The sequence below is a fragment of the Barbatula barbatula genome (assembly GCF_947034865.1).
Source record: "Barbatula barbatula genome assembly, chromosome: 23".
Lineage (NCBI taxonomy): Eukaryota > Metazoa > Chordata > Actinopteri > Cypriniformes > Nemacheilidae > Barbatula > Barbatula barbatula.
This window is the reverse complement of record NC_136786.1, coordinates 5,826,496-5,840,390: the sequence shown is the minus strand read 5'-3', so window position 1 is coordinate 5,840,390 and position 13,895 is coordinate 5,826,496. Positions and strand designations below refer to the sequence as shown.

The following is a 13,895-nucleotide window of genomic DNA, read 5'->3' as shown; positions in this document are numbered from 1 at the left end:
AATAAAAATAATAGTAATACTAATGGTAATAATAATAATACAGATAATAATAATAACCCACATATTTTTATTAGGCCTTGCAGAGAGTAAAATAAAGTGTTAATAACGACTTTAAAATGTATAATGTTTCGATTAAGATGCATTTCACATTTAGTTACATGGCTATCAGCCAACCACATGTCAATTTTTTTGTTTCATTTCAAATCTATCGTTCTTCTTTAATCGCAACTTTGACACACAGAAATGCGTGCACGCTCTCGGGCTCACTGGGAAATCGACAGGAGCAGCTTTTCGATAGTTTATATTACTAGAAAGTAGTTGATTCCAGTAAAATTCCAAATGAATAGAGTGAAAAACCGGTGACACTGAGATGTCTTTCCGTGTCATCGGTGTCGTTTAAATGCAGGAATCCCCCTGATAATAATAAAAAAAAACACTTCAAAGGATCTATGCTTCATATGAGACCAAGCTATCCCTTTTCTCATCAGCAGCTCTGGCACTATGAACACCACAGTTTGACTTTTTCCTGCTGTATGTATTTTACTGAAGTAGCTGTCTGAAGTGAGAAAACAATGCAATAAAAAAAAAGTTAAACGACTTAAACGTGTCATATACATTTACACGTAGATGCTAATCCCCCCCCAAAAAATCCTTAAAGTTGAGGTTATGTGTGTGTTATGTGTAGTATCATATATTGACAAATATGGATTGATGCGTCGAATAATTGACAATTAATAGAGTATTGTTGTGGAGACTTAGACTTACTGTTGAAGTTCAGAACATGGCCTTTAATTTACTATTAAGGAAATATTTCGACGAATGTGTTTCACTGAAATTAAATAAAAGAAACGAACTAACGCACAAACATGGGAAGAATGTTTTCTTCTTTCAGCGCAAACATTGCATTCTTTCTGACAGGACGGTGCACAGTCCTGGCGCCCATATTATTTGAATTTGACTCGGATTTGCTATAGAATTCCTAACTCACCATGAAGATTCACCGTCGTGAAAAAAATGTCTCTTTGTATAAAAGTCTCTTTGAAGTCTGTGTGAAAATATGCAACTCTTTCATCAGTTGCTGCCCATGTAATTGGAGTGTAAAGCTAGGGTATTTTTGTGTGTATAAGCAATACAAAGGGTGTATAAAATATATCTTATATAGATAGAAAACGAATTTATAAAAAATATACAATATATATATATATATATATATATATACATACAGAGAAAATAATTTTAATAATTTAATAATTGTTTTGTTTACTGTATATTTTGAGTCATTTTCTTGAATTCTCTGTTTTTGTATTATTCGATTTTCACTTTCACGATGTACTAAAATAGTTCTTGCTTTGCGTCATACACAGTTTATTCAAAATACTGACAACTTACAAGGCATTTCGGTACACATTTTAAGGTCTCTGCTGATAATTCATATTTTTCATAAAAATGGATTGCTGATTTCACAATATATTAATGACTAATCATAAATGAAACGTCATATCAAATACAAATACACTGTTTCCATCAAATTGGCTTGGCTGGAGAAAGCACAAAACGAGGAAAAGTCTACGTCTTTATGAAACTCAAATAACCACATACACTGTATACCAATTTTGTACAAAGTATAGTAGCAAACATTTAAAAAATGCTGAAAGACCAAACCTTACAAAATTACCGTTCACACATAGACATTAAAACGTCATCATTTACATATGTACAATTGAATAATTAAGCACTTTGGTTCAATAATACAAAAAGAAATTATTTACCAATAAAAATAAATTAAAAAGATGAATTTACAAAATAATACAGCAACATGCGTACGATCAGTACTCTATTTAAAACATAGACACGCGTGATTTTTTTAATCGATTGGCGGTTAGGCAGTGACATCAGCTGTCAGGGGCCAGTGCATCCTTCCGTAAGGCATCAAAATTGAACAAGCCTGCTCTTTAAACTGACTTGGCGTCAGTCTGTGGTCATTCAGTCCAAAATTAAGAAATTGTCAAAAAAGGGAATATAACTATTTTTGCTAAAAGGCGTCCCTTCGTTCAGCATTGCCGTAAATCGACCCATCTGTATGGCCCGGTGTGGATGAACCGCTGGGTGGGGTCTGAGGGCCACTGGCACCGGAGCTGTGACACACGTACCATTCGCTTAAATTTGCCGCCTGGGACGATTGTGAGAGAGGCTCGGAGAGCGTGGAGGGAGCAGGCTCCCGTCCCAAGTCCGATGAAGGAGAAACAAGAGATGGAGTCGATGATTCGTAACCCGAACTCGGAGGTGGAGACTTGCAGTGCACCTTCATGTGTTTTCTCAAAGAGCTGGGATGCGTGTACGATTTGTCACAACCTCTGACTTTGCAGTTGTACGGCTTATCGCTGGTGTGCACGTGGGAATGCTTTTTTCGATCACTGCTGTTGGCAAACCGTCTGTCACAGCCGTCAAACTCACATTTAAAGGGCTTTTCACCTATAAAACGAGAAAACAGAAGTATAATGTCAATATAGATTAAAGAACCTCACATGTGCAGCCTACTCATTACAAATGTACTCGTTGTAAATACAATAAGCACACATATAAAAGCATATCATCTGCACATAGGCCTAAAGTCTGTCGGCAGGGTCAATCAGGTCACACGAGTCTCATGATATCGTGATTATATTTTTACTGCCATGTCTCTCTGATGGCAAGCCCCTTGTGACTGAGACATCATAGACAACAATTATTTATCTTCTCATTTACAGATGATTGTGCTTATTCTGCTGCATGTTGTTGAACGTAATCTCATGTTAGTTTTATTTACCTTTAGAATGTAGAGCATGTAGATATCATAAAAAAGGTCTTACCCTCTATCTAAACAGCTATTAGGCCTGTCCCACTGTAACCATAATAGCTGCTGGAGAAGGCAGCCAGGCAATAGAAACGTTTGAATTAATTACATTCAATCACATCGTGCTTATTTCCGAAGGACATAAGCTCCAGGAGTTTATAAGACTGCGTAATTGCTGCTGTCTAATTACAGTTGCTTGCTGAATATCAATTTGACCTTCAGCTGTTGGGCCGAGAAAGCCAATCAAGAATATTAGTATACTACAAGAAAGCAGCAAAAAAGAGACCCTTGGGAAACCACAACCATAAGCAAAGATTCAAATACCGCCCAAGCAAGAAAATAATCTCTGTGCCCCTGGGAATTTCGCACAGAAAGTAATATAAGTGTATCGCCTGGTTAGACAATAAAATGACTGTTAACTTAAACGTAGCTTCCAATTAATAGGTGTCATATAAAATCTCATTAAAGAACTAAAACTTTTAAATCAAATGGAAAGAAAACACGTAAAACACTACATCCAAAAACCGAATGCATAAAATAGTATTTTTGTTCTCTCTCGTGTAAATATAAAAGCCCCCCAAGCATCCAAGTACTGCAGTGCCAAACTAATTTTGCAAATATATATAAATATATATTAACCAATTATCGTTGCGAATATGAAATACCAACACGGTCGACTGTCCGATAAATATGAACTATAAACGCCTTTTATAAATACACTCGACTTGTTGCATGCGGCTAATCTGAAAGTGTGCGGTTCTGTTAAACAGTGCTTCCACAGCTGCTTATGAGCTACTCATGCTATCGCAGTTATGAAATTAATGGAGACAACACTTTGCTTTTGGTGCTATTTAATGATAGTGGTGACAGAAAATGTACCGTTTAACCTTTATTTAAAAAAAATGCCACCGCTGACCTACAGGGAAACTGGAGCAGGAAAGCTGCAGTCTAAGCAAAACAAAACACTGGTCTCGCTACCATGTGTGCCATGTCATGTTCGGTGTGTTATTTGCTATCAGTAGCATATTATTTGAAATTGTGACTAGAAAAACAATAGCTAAATAAAACATGTGTTTGTTATATATCTGTAATTTAATAAAAGAGTAGTGAGAATTCTCATAACATCAACACGAGTTGTTGACGTTGTTTAAACACGTGCATTTGCACCCTAAAACTTTCATAAACTTAATGTGTCAACTAACGACGTATTGTGGAAATAAATGCGGACATTCTGAACGCAACCTTTTAGCTATACGCCATTTTATTTGTTTATTTTACAGACGACTAAACTAGAAGCAATAGGCCCCAAACAAATGAATGTGTTGGGGCAATCGTGAAGTTGCAAGCAATTTGTACATGTAATTGTTTTGCAAACACACACAACGTAAGCAACAACCAAACAGAAAAGAAAGACTTCACAATGCTCATTGCTGTTTTGTTCTTACGGCTGTTTTTCGTCTTTTCAATGCGCTTAAGTTATAGCCCATCGAAATTATGAGAAATTTCCCGGTTTTAAGATTGGCCTATATACGTATTACGTCAAAAAAACAAAAACAAAGACATAATCTGATCTGTGCAATAAACCGCTATTTAATGGTCATCCTTTTATTCCTTTTCATTTTATAATACACGTATACCTTCATTTCCTAAGGCAAAGTAGCAGCTCGCATAATTCATAAACTAGTTGCACGCCCAACTTTGCTTACACAAATGAATATTGAGCGACTGGGATTAAAGCGTCCTGCGGGACGAGAATTAAGCCACTGACCTGTGTGTGTCCTCTTGTGGATTTTCAAGTTTTCCGATCGGGCAAATACTTTTCCACAGCCAGGAAACGGACAGGGAAACGGTTTCTCTCCGGTGTGCACTCTGATGTGATTCACGAGTTTGTACTTTGCTTTAAACGGCTTTCCCTCTCGGGGACATTCTTCCCAAAAACAGATATGGTTCCCTTGCTCTGGTCCTCCGACGTGCTCGACAGTCACATGTGTTACCAGTTCGTGCATGGTGCTGTAAGTTTTAGAGCAAAGTTTCTTGACGGAGTGCTCCGGTTCCAACCACTTGCAGATGAGCTCTTGCTTGATCGGTTGTCGCATGTAACGGAAAAAAGCACCGGCTCCGTGGTGGTGTGCGCTGAGGTTCATGTTCAGATTGAGTCCACCGTATCCGTGCAGAGGAGTACCGGCAAACGGGTCTGCCCTGGAGCTCGCTACTTGACTCAAATGATCAGACCTAACGTACATTTCGGCAGGTATTCCTAACCTTATTTGTCCGTTCAAAGCTTGGCCACCTGGTGCTCCGTTAGATGGCTGTTCGTGATGAAGTCCAGGGAAGAGAGTTTGGTTCCCAGGGTCGGGGTGATGACCATAGTGTCCCGGATAGCTACCTGTTGTTGAGACAAACATTCCGTGGTGAGAGGCTGAACCAGAAGTCTGATCGGTCAGCACGGGCATGGCTTGAGCTGTCAAATCTCGTCGAATGAAGAAATCCCTACCGGCGGATAACGCCTGGGCCGCGTGAGACATAGAGTACGGGACCGTAGCCGCCTGCACCGGGCCAAAAGCTCCCGTTTGACTGGAGACCACTTCAGTGTGGCCTGCAATATGATGATTGTGGTGGTGATGGTGGTGGGGATAATGATGGGTTGGGCTGATTTTGAGGGCCGCGGAGTGCCCCATGTGTTCTGGCCCGAATGGACTCGGCCCCAGGCGGGGTTCCGCAGTCATCTCCCCAGGGTGCGAGTGAGCCATTGAGTGTGGATGGCTGCTGAACCCCGGGAAGCCTGTCACGCTCTGAGGGGTATGGTGGTGATGATGGTGATGGTGGTGAGCCCCTGCCAAGTCAACTAATCTCAGCGTCGTGTTCCGTTTGGAAAACGCGGGGTCCATCACAGGGCTTCCCAAAGCATCCACGCTCATTACTCCTAATTTTAGAATAACTTTGACAGCAGGCAAAATAATAATAATGATGATGACAAATATATTTTAATCGCTTTGAAAAATACAGACGAAAAAAAATCTACTTCCCTAAAGTTTAGTTGCTATCTCAGTGCCTACGTGGAATCCCATTCGGTTGAGAGGCAGCAGCAGGACGCTTTGATATACTGAATAGAGATTCATGGTAGGCGCTGCAGCCCGTGGAGCCAAACAATCACCGAGCGTTCTAATTGGTCAGAGCTCTGTGATTGACGTCACTCGTGACAGTTTCCAATGTGAAGAAAAATGTTTTAGTGACAGCAAACAGCTTAAGCGCATGCGTCGAGCCTCGAGCGGCAGATTATTTTTTTCTTATAAGGTTATTTTACTTTTAACTGCGATCCCAAAGTTACATGGAAGCGATGCGATTCTTCTTCATATTGCAGCGGTGGAAAGTCTGCAACGCGCTTTGAGCCGAGTGCATTTTCCACATTGCTGTCGGAAATCAGAACCGAATGGATTTGCAAGCACTAAGCATATACCGTTAAATAGTCGGTACACCAAAAACATCCGCGCGCGACTGTACAGAAAACACGGAAACTACTGTTGGTACAAAGTTGACGTTGTAAATGTTACGCTGTCTGCTCAGGCTCCGATGTGTCTGTATTTAACCCTTTGATAAATGTTTTCACGATATTTTTCCTCTAACCATGCCTCTGCGTCGTCATGGGATCGGTGTCTTGTGAATGCGCGAAGGGCGCCTATTGTCCGGAGAAAATAAGTAACGCAAAAAGACCTGTTGTTATGATCGGGGGTAATTTTCGGCCTCAGTCGTTCAGCGGTGGCGGATCAGGCACACAGGAGGTGGTGCTTCATCAAAAGTGTACAAGGCAGCAAAGCAAAGAATCTTGGCAGGACAGCAAGTGAAAATGTTAAGTAGAATATAAAATGGATAACAGATTACCAGATTAATAAACTTTATTATTAATGTCATATAGGCCTATGAAATAAGATGCCATCATGCAACTACAACCAGCTTTTAATACCATATTGTAAAAACCTTGAACAAATAACCCCCACCGTCTGTCTAAGGAAGAGATTCCACGCAAAAGCATTTAAGGAGATTGTATTTGGTCAGTGAGTGCCTGCGTGGAAAAGTTGTTTAATTTTTTACTGAGAAAGCACAGAAAAAGCTCCAATGTTTATATAGGCCAATTCATCAGCGTTTCCCATAAATGCACTATTGTGTCAAAACCGGCAACGTATTTTAGTAAGTGATTTAGGTAAGTAAGCAACAGAGTTTAGAAAACGCGGTGAGCGTGTGTTAAATTCCTTTGCGTCCCTGTTTGCACTTTATTCTCTGTGCAGTTGCAAACTTCTTGAAATCATGGATCTAGTAAAGTCGGGATCCAAAGATTATATTTCCATTAGTAGACTATATGATTAGTCACATTTAATTCTACGAAAATATAGTATTAACTAAAATGCACACGTTGTAACTGCAACCTAAATCGTATCGAGGATGTGAAGTACGTTTTTGGAAATTACACTGTTTACATCAGTTTATAGACCAACAACACGGAATCATTACCTTGGCCGCAGCGGTTTGAAGCCTTATACATCAAACTCTCTAAAGTCAAATAGTACGTTTTGGGTGAATTGGCCCAAAAGAAGGTCAGTAAGTTACAATTGAATGGATATCAAATATAATGTGTATAACTGTATTGCCGTGTTCGTTCCAGTATGGAAACAGTATATCCGAGAGCTTAATCACATTAATGTAATGCTCGTGTATTGATACCAACGGAAACAGTTGACCCTCCCACCCGACTCCACACTGATGTGTGGTGTGAAACATTTTGTATGTTTGCGTTCACATATGCATCACATCCGAGACTAGATTACAAAACGTATTTTTTTGGATGAAGCAATATAACATTGAAACATTCCTTGGTGAACCTCAATGCTGTTGTGATCGTGTCAAATGTCGACTACAATTCCTTAGTTTGTGTGAACAACATATACATATTATCATACAAATATTTTTAAAACCACTAAAGCCACTTTGACTTCATTTTGATTATAGCCAATATGCATTTATTTGTTTATTCTGGGAACCTTGAATTCCCTTGAGAGACCTCATGAATTGATCTGTCAGGCCTATGGTGACGAAGCAAAACCATCCATGTCATAAATAAGTAAACATTTTGTGAACTATGACGAATAGTTAAGATGCTATTCAGATGGCTGGGGCTCATGGTCTAATACGTCGTAGTTGCGTTCTTCAGGCATATCTTTGGCCAGAAAGTTTAGTCATAAGCTTATTTACTTGTGGCAGAGGGGAAACAAATATGCGAATAAAAGTAGTTCTTCAAAGAATGTCAGCTTTTTCCTTAAATCACTGAATAAAACAATTTCGCACAAAAAAACGTTCAATTTAAACGTGTGAAATTATATTCTACAGCTATTATATTTTTCCTAGTATCTATTTTAATCTAAAATTACTTGCATTCGTGGTATTTTGCACATGCAGTCATAGGGCGCACTTTTGTTTTAGTAGACAGAATGATAAAATACCATTTGGCGTGCTTATCCGTTTTAAAACATTTTTGTATGCAGTTCATTTCGGAACAAAAATACAGTATTCTTTCACATGCACCAAACCCAACACATTTTTGTGGTTCATTTAGCTGTTGCATACAATACGTATGTATGCACAACACATTATTACATATTTATACTATTTATAGTGTTCGGTAAAAATACCGAGATATTCCAGCATCCAAGATTAATTTAGTCCCTATAGGTCACAAATCTTACCGTTTTCCACCTGTTGAAGACATCGTCCAGATTTCTTTAATAAAGATAACGTCCTTAGGACAAAACTTTCAGCTCAACAGCTTTCCTTGGCACTTTCCCCCTCTCCCTCTCTTGAAAGAGTTTTGGAGTGTGGAACTGAAGGCTGCAGTCTGGAGGATATTTTAATGGCTCGTCTGTTCATGCGGCTTTGAACTCCAGCCGCCGAAGTTTCCTGCAGAGAGAAATCCCACTTCACAACTTCCACAACCCACAACTTTTACACGCACAAGGGCGATACGTTATGGCCGCATTATCTCAAAAACACAGGTCGAGAATATGAATAACGCAAGGCGTCACCTTATTCGCATGTTTGATTCTGTTACCTGACGTCTCGAAGTATCTGCGGAAGGCCTACTGCGTTTATGCACAGAACACACAGCCTACAGTTTAAAAGAAAAAAAGAAAAGCTTACAGAACGCAATCTAAAATGTGTTTTTATGGTGTTTGACATCATGTGAAATAAATGCTAACAGCATCATAAATAAAGTTTTGTCCAGAAGCGCGCACTGTGACGTCTCCTGCGCACTGCAAAACAAGTGGTGCCTCAGTGTCCTACTCATAGAAATGCGTTTACAGATGTCGGAGGCCAAGTAAATAATTATAAGTAATGAACATTAAGTGACCAACAAAGTGATGTATTAACGCGCACTGTGCACTAAAAAAATCATTTTCTTATAAGTTCAAGCTCTAACAATGTTTATAAAATCTATACTTTTCAAGTCTGTGGTGCAAGTAAAACTAAACTATATTTTAATACATTTTGTTGTCACTATATTTAGCCTACTATACACAATTTTTTTTGAAATGTATGGAAAGTGTCTTTGGAATGGTGTGCTCGCTTATTCTCTTAACACGCGCAAAAGTTCCATGCCATATGGAATCCGCTATATCAGATTGCATCGAGTGTTTACTAGATGCACCCAGGTTTACTCTGGCTCTGGAGTTACACTGCCTCTTAGAGCATGCTGAATGCTTACAGATCAGGCCTCTGCAGAAGTAGGCCAAACGTGGAAGTCCTCCGCCTAGAACAAAAGCTATTATTCGGCCATGCATTCACTAAACTCTGGATGTTGAAATTCAGAAAACAGAGCAAAATCACAGTCAGCAACCTCCCGACAATCCCGTAGATTGATGATGTAAACCGACCAATCGTACGGATGCTGAGGCATGGCGGGCTGTTATTTGGTGAGTGAATGTTAGTAGGGGGAGAGCGCCCTCTCCAATGATGGCCCAAGCACGGGGTCACGTGCTGCCCCCCTCCTTCCCCATTCATCAGGGGTGGACTGTGTTGTCTTTTCAATTCATTTATCTGCAGGAATGATTGCGACTATCAGTCTGAAGCTCACCGCCTGACTGAGGAGGTGAAAGTTGCGCCACAGGAAGATAAACCGCAAAAGACAATATTGCACATGATTTGCGTGTGCATCGGATGAGCAGGAGAGGGGAAATTCCTCTCCACTACAAAAAGTAAATAGAAATAGGGGATCGGAGTTTGCCTTGCACACTTAAGTCAGAGAAAAAGCAAGCAGAGACAGTTGTTAGAGATTCCTCCTCTTTCAGTCTCCTCCGCTGTAGACTGAAGATGCTCTTGGACGCAGGACCACAGTATCCCACCATTGGAGTGACTACTTTCGGCTCCGCCAGACATCACTCAACAGGCGAAGTTACCGATAGAGAAGTGGCTTTGGGCATCAATCCGTTCGCAGACGGTATGGGCGCTTTTAAAATCAACCACGGCTCCCACGATCTTGGTTCTGGGCAAACAGCGTTTTCCTCGCAGGCACCCGGTTACGCCGCCGCCGCTGCATTGGGACACCATCACCACCCCACTCATGTAAGCTCTTACTCCACCGCCGCCTTTAACTCCACTCGGGACTTTCTCTTTCGGAATCGGGGCTTCGGAGACGCCTCGAGCGCGCAGCACAGTCTGTTCGCCTCCGCCGCTGGAAGTTTTGCCGGGCCACACGGACACTCTGATGCCGCTGGGCACCTGCTCTTCCCGGGACTGCATGAACAAGCGGCCACGCATGCCTCATCCAACGTCGTGAACAGTCAGATGCGCCTTGGCTTTTCCGGGGACATGTACGGCAGGGCAGAACAATATGGTCACGTCGCGAGTCCCAGGTCCGAGCACTATGCGTCGACTCAGTTACACGGCTATGGCCCCATGAACATGAACATGGCTGCCCATCACGGAGCAGGGGCCTTCTTTCGGTACATGAGACAGCCCATAAAACAAGAGCTCATCTGCAAATGGGTCGAACCGGAGCAATTGACGAATCCGAAAAAGGCCTGCAACAAAACTTTCAGCACCATGCACGAGCTTGTAACCCACCTGACGGTGGAGCACGTTGGTGGACCAGAACAGTCGAATCACATGTGCTTTTGGGAAGAGTGTGCCCGGGAAGGAAAACCGTTTAAAGCAAAGTACAAACTTGTGAATCATATCAGAGTGCACACCGGAGAGAAACCGTTCCCATGTCCGTTCCCTGGCTGTGGAAAAGTATTTGCCCGATCGGAAAATCTAAAAATTCACAAAAGAACGCACACCGGTAAGAAATTAGTAATTGCTAAATTAACCTGTTTAATAAATAATAGGCGCTTAATAAGAATGTCTTGAAAGTGAAGCAAGTAATATTGATCTTTTTTTAACACGGCTATAATTTTTAGAATTGAGATCGAAAGTTTCTGAGTTTTATACTATTTAAAAAATGCAGATAAAATATACTGTGACAAAATTAAAAACATAATTGGACCGGCAATATTTTTGTGGATAAAAGTTTCGTACCCTTTGAAACGTATTTGTATTTGCCAAGAAATGTGGTTTTATTCAATTCTCATTTATTTTCCCCGCATATTTCTTCTCTTCCAATAAAATGAAAAACCGTAAAATTCTTGGAAATATTCTACTAAAATGGGTAAGAATTGTAAAATATATTTGCTCTGTCTTTGTTAGGTGAAAAACCTTTCAAGTGTGAGTTTGAGGGTTGTGACAGGCGCTTTGCGAACAGCAGTGACCGCAAGAAACACATGCACGTCCATACCTCTGACAAACCCTATCTCTGCAAAATGTGTGATAAATCCTATACACATCCAAGCTCCCTCCGGAAACACATGAAGGTAACAATAACATTACTGGTTCTTATACATTAAAGATTTTATATATTTGTGTCTCTAGATATTTTGAAATTTGCTGTTAAAAATGTTTGTTATTATTTGATAAAGGCATTTTTTTCTGACGAAATGTATTTTCAGAACTAGGAAATCAAAATAAATGATAGTAGCCCATGAAGTGAAAATTAAAAAATACTACAAATCAGTCGCAATTGTTTGGTTATCTCGATATGAGAAATAATAAACAACACACGACTTTAAACTGTTTTTCATTTGGCTTCAACGCAGGTTCACGAGTCATCAGCTCAAGCATCCCAACCCTCTCCAGCAGCCAGCTCGGGCTACGAGTCCTCCACGCCGCCCACCATCGTGTCCCCTTCCACAGAAAACCAGAACAGCAGTTCCATATCACCAGCATCATCCACAGTCCACCACACGACCAGCCACAGCACCCTGTCGTCAAATTTTAATGAATGGTACGTGTAAATATTTTCAAAAGACTGCAGAATTAAGACTGCTTGGGAACCAGGACTCAAAAAACAGCCTATTCTCGCGTGGACCTACATACACACACAATGTGAAGAATCTTTCTTAAACGGCTGTCTAGAGAGAGCATTGCATGGACGGAGTGTACAAAGCTCTTAACAGCCTTTTCCAGGTTTTTCTCAATTTCCTTTCTTTTTCCTTTTTTACCTATATTTTCGGAAGATGCACAGCGAACTCCAATTGCATGCTACCAGCAGATCACCGCCTGTATCTTTTCCCTTTTTTTGTACATAAAGATTCATCTAGTTTAAAATGTAATATTTTATTTTGTAAATAGTCATAATACAGTTTAAGGGAATTTGTGAAAAATGTGGTCCCTAGATATATGGAAATGAAATGGTTTTACGAATATTGCGATGAATAGTCTTGACTGAAAATGATGTAATAGTTTATGTGTACCAAATGTGAATTACCCAGTATTACCACAGTCTACACGTTTACCTAACCGATTAGTATTAATGTGCTTTTGTATCCAGTGCAACATTTCGTCTGAAGTCCAGTCTGAGTAGCACACAGTTGTTGTTATTTAATGTCATGTCGATAAACCGTGTAGTGAAAGCCTGAAGCTCCGTGTCAATCTTGTTTATGTAAGTGATAAAATATAAACCTATCTGTCTATTGCATTGGCAATTGCAAGAAATTATTACTTGTATATAACTCAATTTTCCATATTTATCCGCATGTAAAGGATCGGTAACACATGTTAGAGATAATCGGTATTTATGGAAAATGCGTTCGTAGGGTATGTAAAATTTAGTTTACAAAATAATGTTTGGTTACTTTTCGTACAATATTAAAGAATTAAACGTACAACAAAAATGCATTCAATTTTTTATTTCTAGGCTGTTTCCCTAAACGATTGAATTGAGGGTTAATCCATTTCAGCGAAGATGTCTGTAACATATTCATTTTAATTTAGTATTTACCACGTTCAAACTAAACCATCACATAAATGCAAGTATAACCACTGATGATAAGTATTAAATAAATCACAGTCGGTCTTTAGAATTTAATCGTCAAAAATACATTGTCAAAAAACATGACACTTTAATCCTTATTAAATCTTTATTTTTAAATCTATTTTTAAGGCTGTACCACTAATTCGGCAGGACGAATGACAAAGTAATGTAATTTTCACTTTTGTAACGCTCATTATTTTGAAAGACTAAATATGGCCACGTCCCTAGAGTAAGGTTTCAATGCATTAAAACGACAAATCGTGACGGATTTACTTATCTATTGGTCTTATTTAAATATTTTACATGACTTGACTCCCGTCATGGTATTATTTAATTATGCTTGTTTGGGACCAGTGAAGGACTTCAAACTTAACCAAGAAGAGAGTGACTGTTGGGCTTTTGTTCCTGGTTGCAACTTGCTTGATCGCCCCATTAGGCACATCAAGATCATGAGCGTGCTTAATATCACCAGTGCGCAATTTTTGCTCAGGGATTTTGCCAACTCCGATAGACTCTATTTGGACATTAAAATATACAAAATGATTAATTGTTTGACTAAAATGCCTATTTTTCCTTCGCGGTCAAAAGTGCAAAGATTTCCAAAAGGAGAGAGGGAATGTATACCAATGGAGGGAGGGGGCAATCTGAGCGCTTGTAAGTCCAGGCGAG

At 39.9% G+C, this 13,895-nt stretch overlaps 2 protein-coding genes across 2 annotated transcripts; one reads left to right on the top strand and one right to left on the bottom strand.

Annotated features, from left to right (window-relative positions):
• Positions 1-1,351: 1,351 nt before the first annotated feature.
• On the bottom strand, positions 1,352-6,063 carry zic4 (zic family member 4). The gene is made up of 2 exons (XM_079447805.1): positions 4,602-6,063; positions 1,352-2,472 (listed from the first exon to the last, which is right to left on the bottom strand). The coding sequence occupies exons 1-2, from the start codon at positions 5,749-5,751 to the stop codon at positions 2,033-2,035; spliced, it is 1,590 nt and encodes a 529-aa protein (XP_079303931.1). The 5' UTR covers positions 5,752-6,063; the 3' UTR covers positions 1,352-2,032.
• A 3,851-nt stretch (positions 6,064-9,914) lies between these two features.
• On the top strand, positions 9,915-13,078 carry zic1 (zic family member 1 (odd-paired homolog, Drosophila)). The gene is made up of 3 exons (XM_079447792.1): positions 9,915-11,159; positions 11,564-11,727; positions 12,010-13,078. Exons 1-3 carry the CDS (start codon positions 10,190-10,192, stop codon positions 12,205-12,207), a joined length of 1,332 nt encoding a protein of 443 aa, XP_079303918.1. The 5' UTR covers positions 9,915-10,189; the 3' UTR covers positions 12,208-13,078.
• Positions 13,079-13,895: the final 817 nt, after the last annotated feature.

What these genes read in the sequence shown, in the direction of transcription:
- zic4 (XM_079447805.1), bottom strand. Translation starts at nt 5,751, where the DNA reads ATGAGCGTGGATGCTTTGGGAAGCCCTGTGATGGACCCCGCGTTTTCC. An exon ending in CCACAAGAGGACACACACAG is followed by an intron (nt 2,473 to 4,601) that starts GTCAGTGGCTTA and finishes CTCGTTTTATAG; the next exon opens with GTGAAAAGCCCTTTAAATGT.
- zic1 (XM_079447792.1), top strand. Translation starts at nt 10,190, where the DNA reads ATGCTCTTGGACGCAGGACCACAGTATCCCACCATTGGAGTGACTACT. An exon ending in TCACAAAAGAACGCACACCG is followed by an intron (nt 11,160 to 11,563) that starts GTAAGAAATTAG and finishes TGTCTTTGTTAG; the next exon opens with GTGAAAAACCTTTCAAGTGT. An exon ending in CCCTCCGGAAACACATGAAG is followed by an intron (nt 11,728 to 12,009) that starts GTAACAATAACA and finishes GCTTCAACGCAG; the next exon opens with GTTCACGAGTCATCAGCTCA.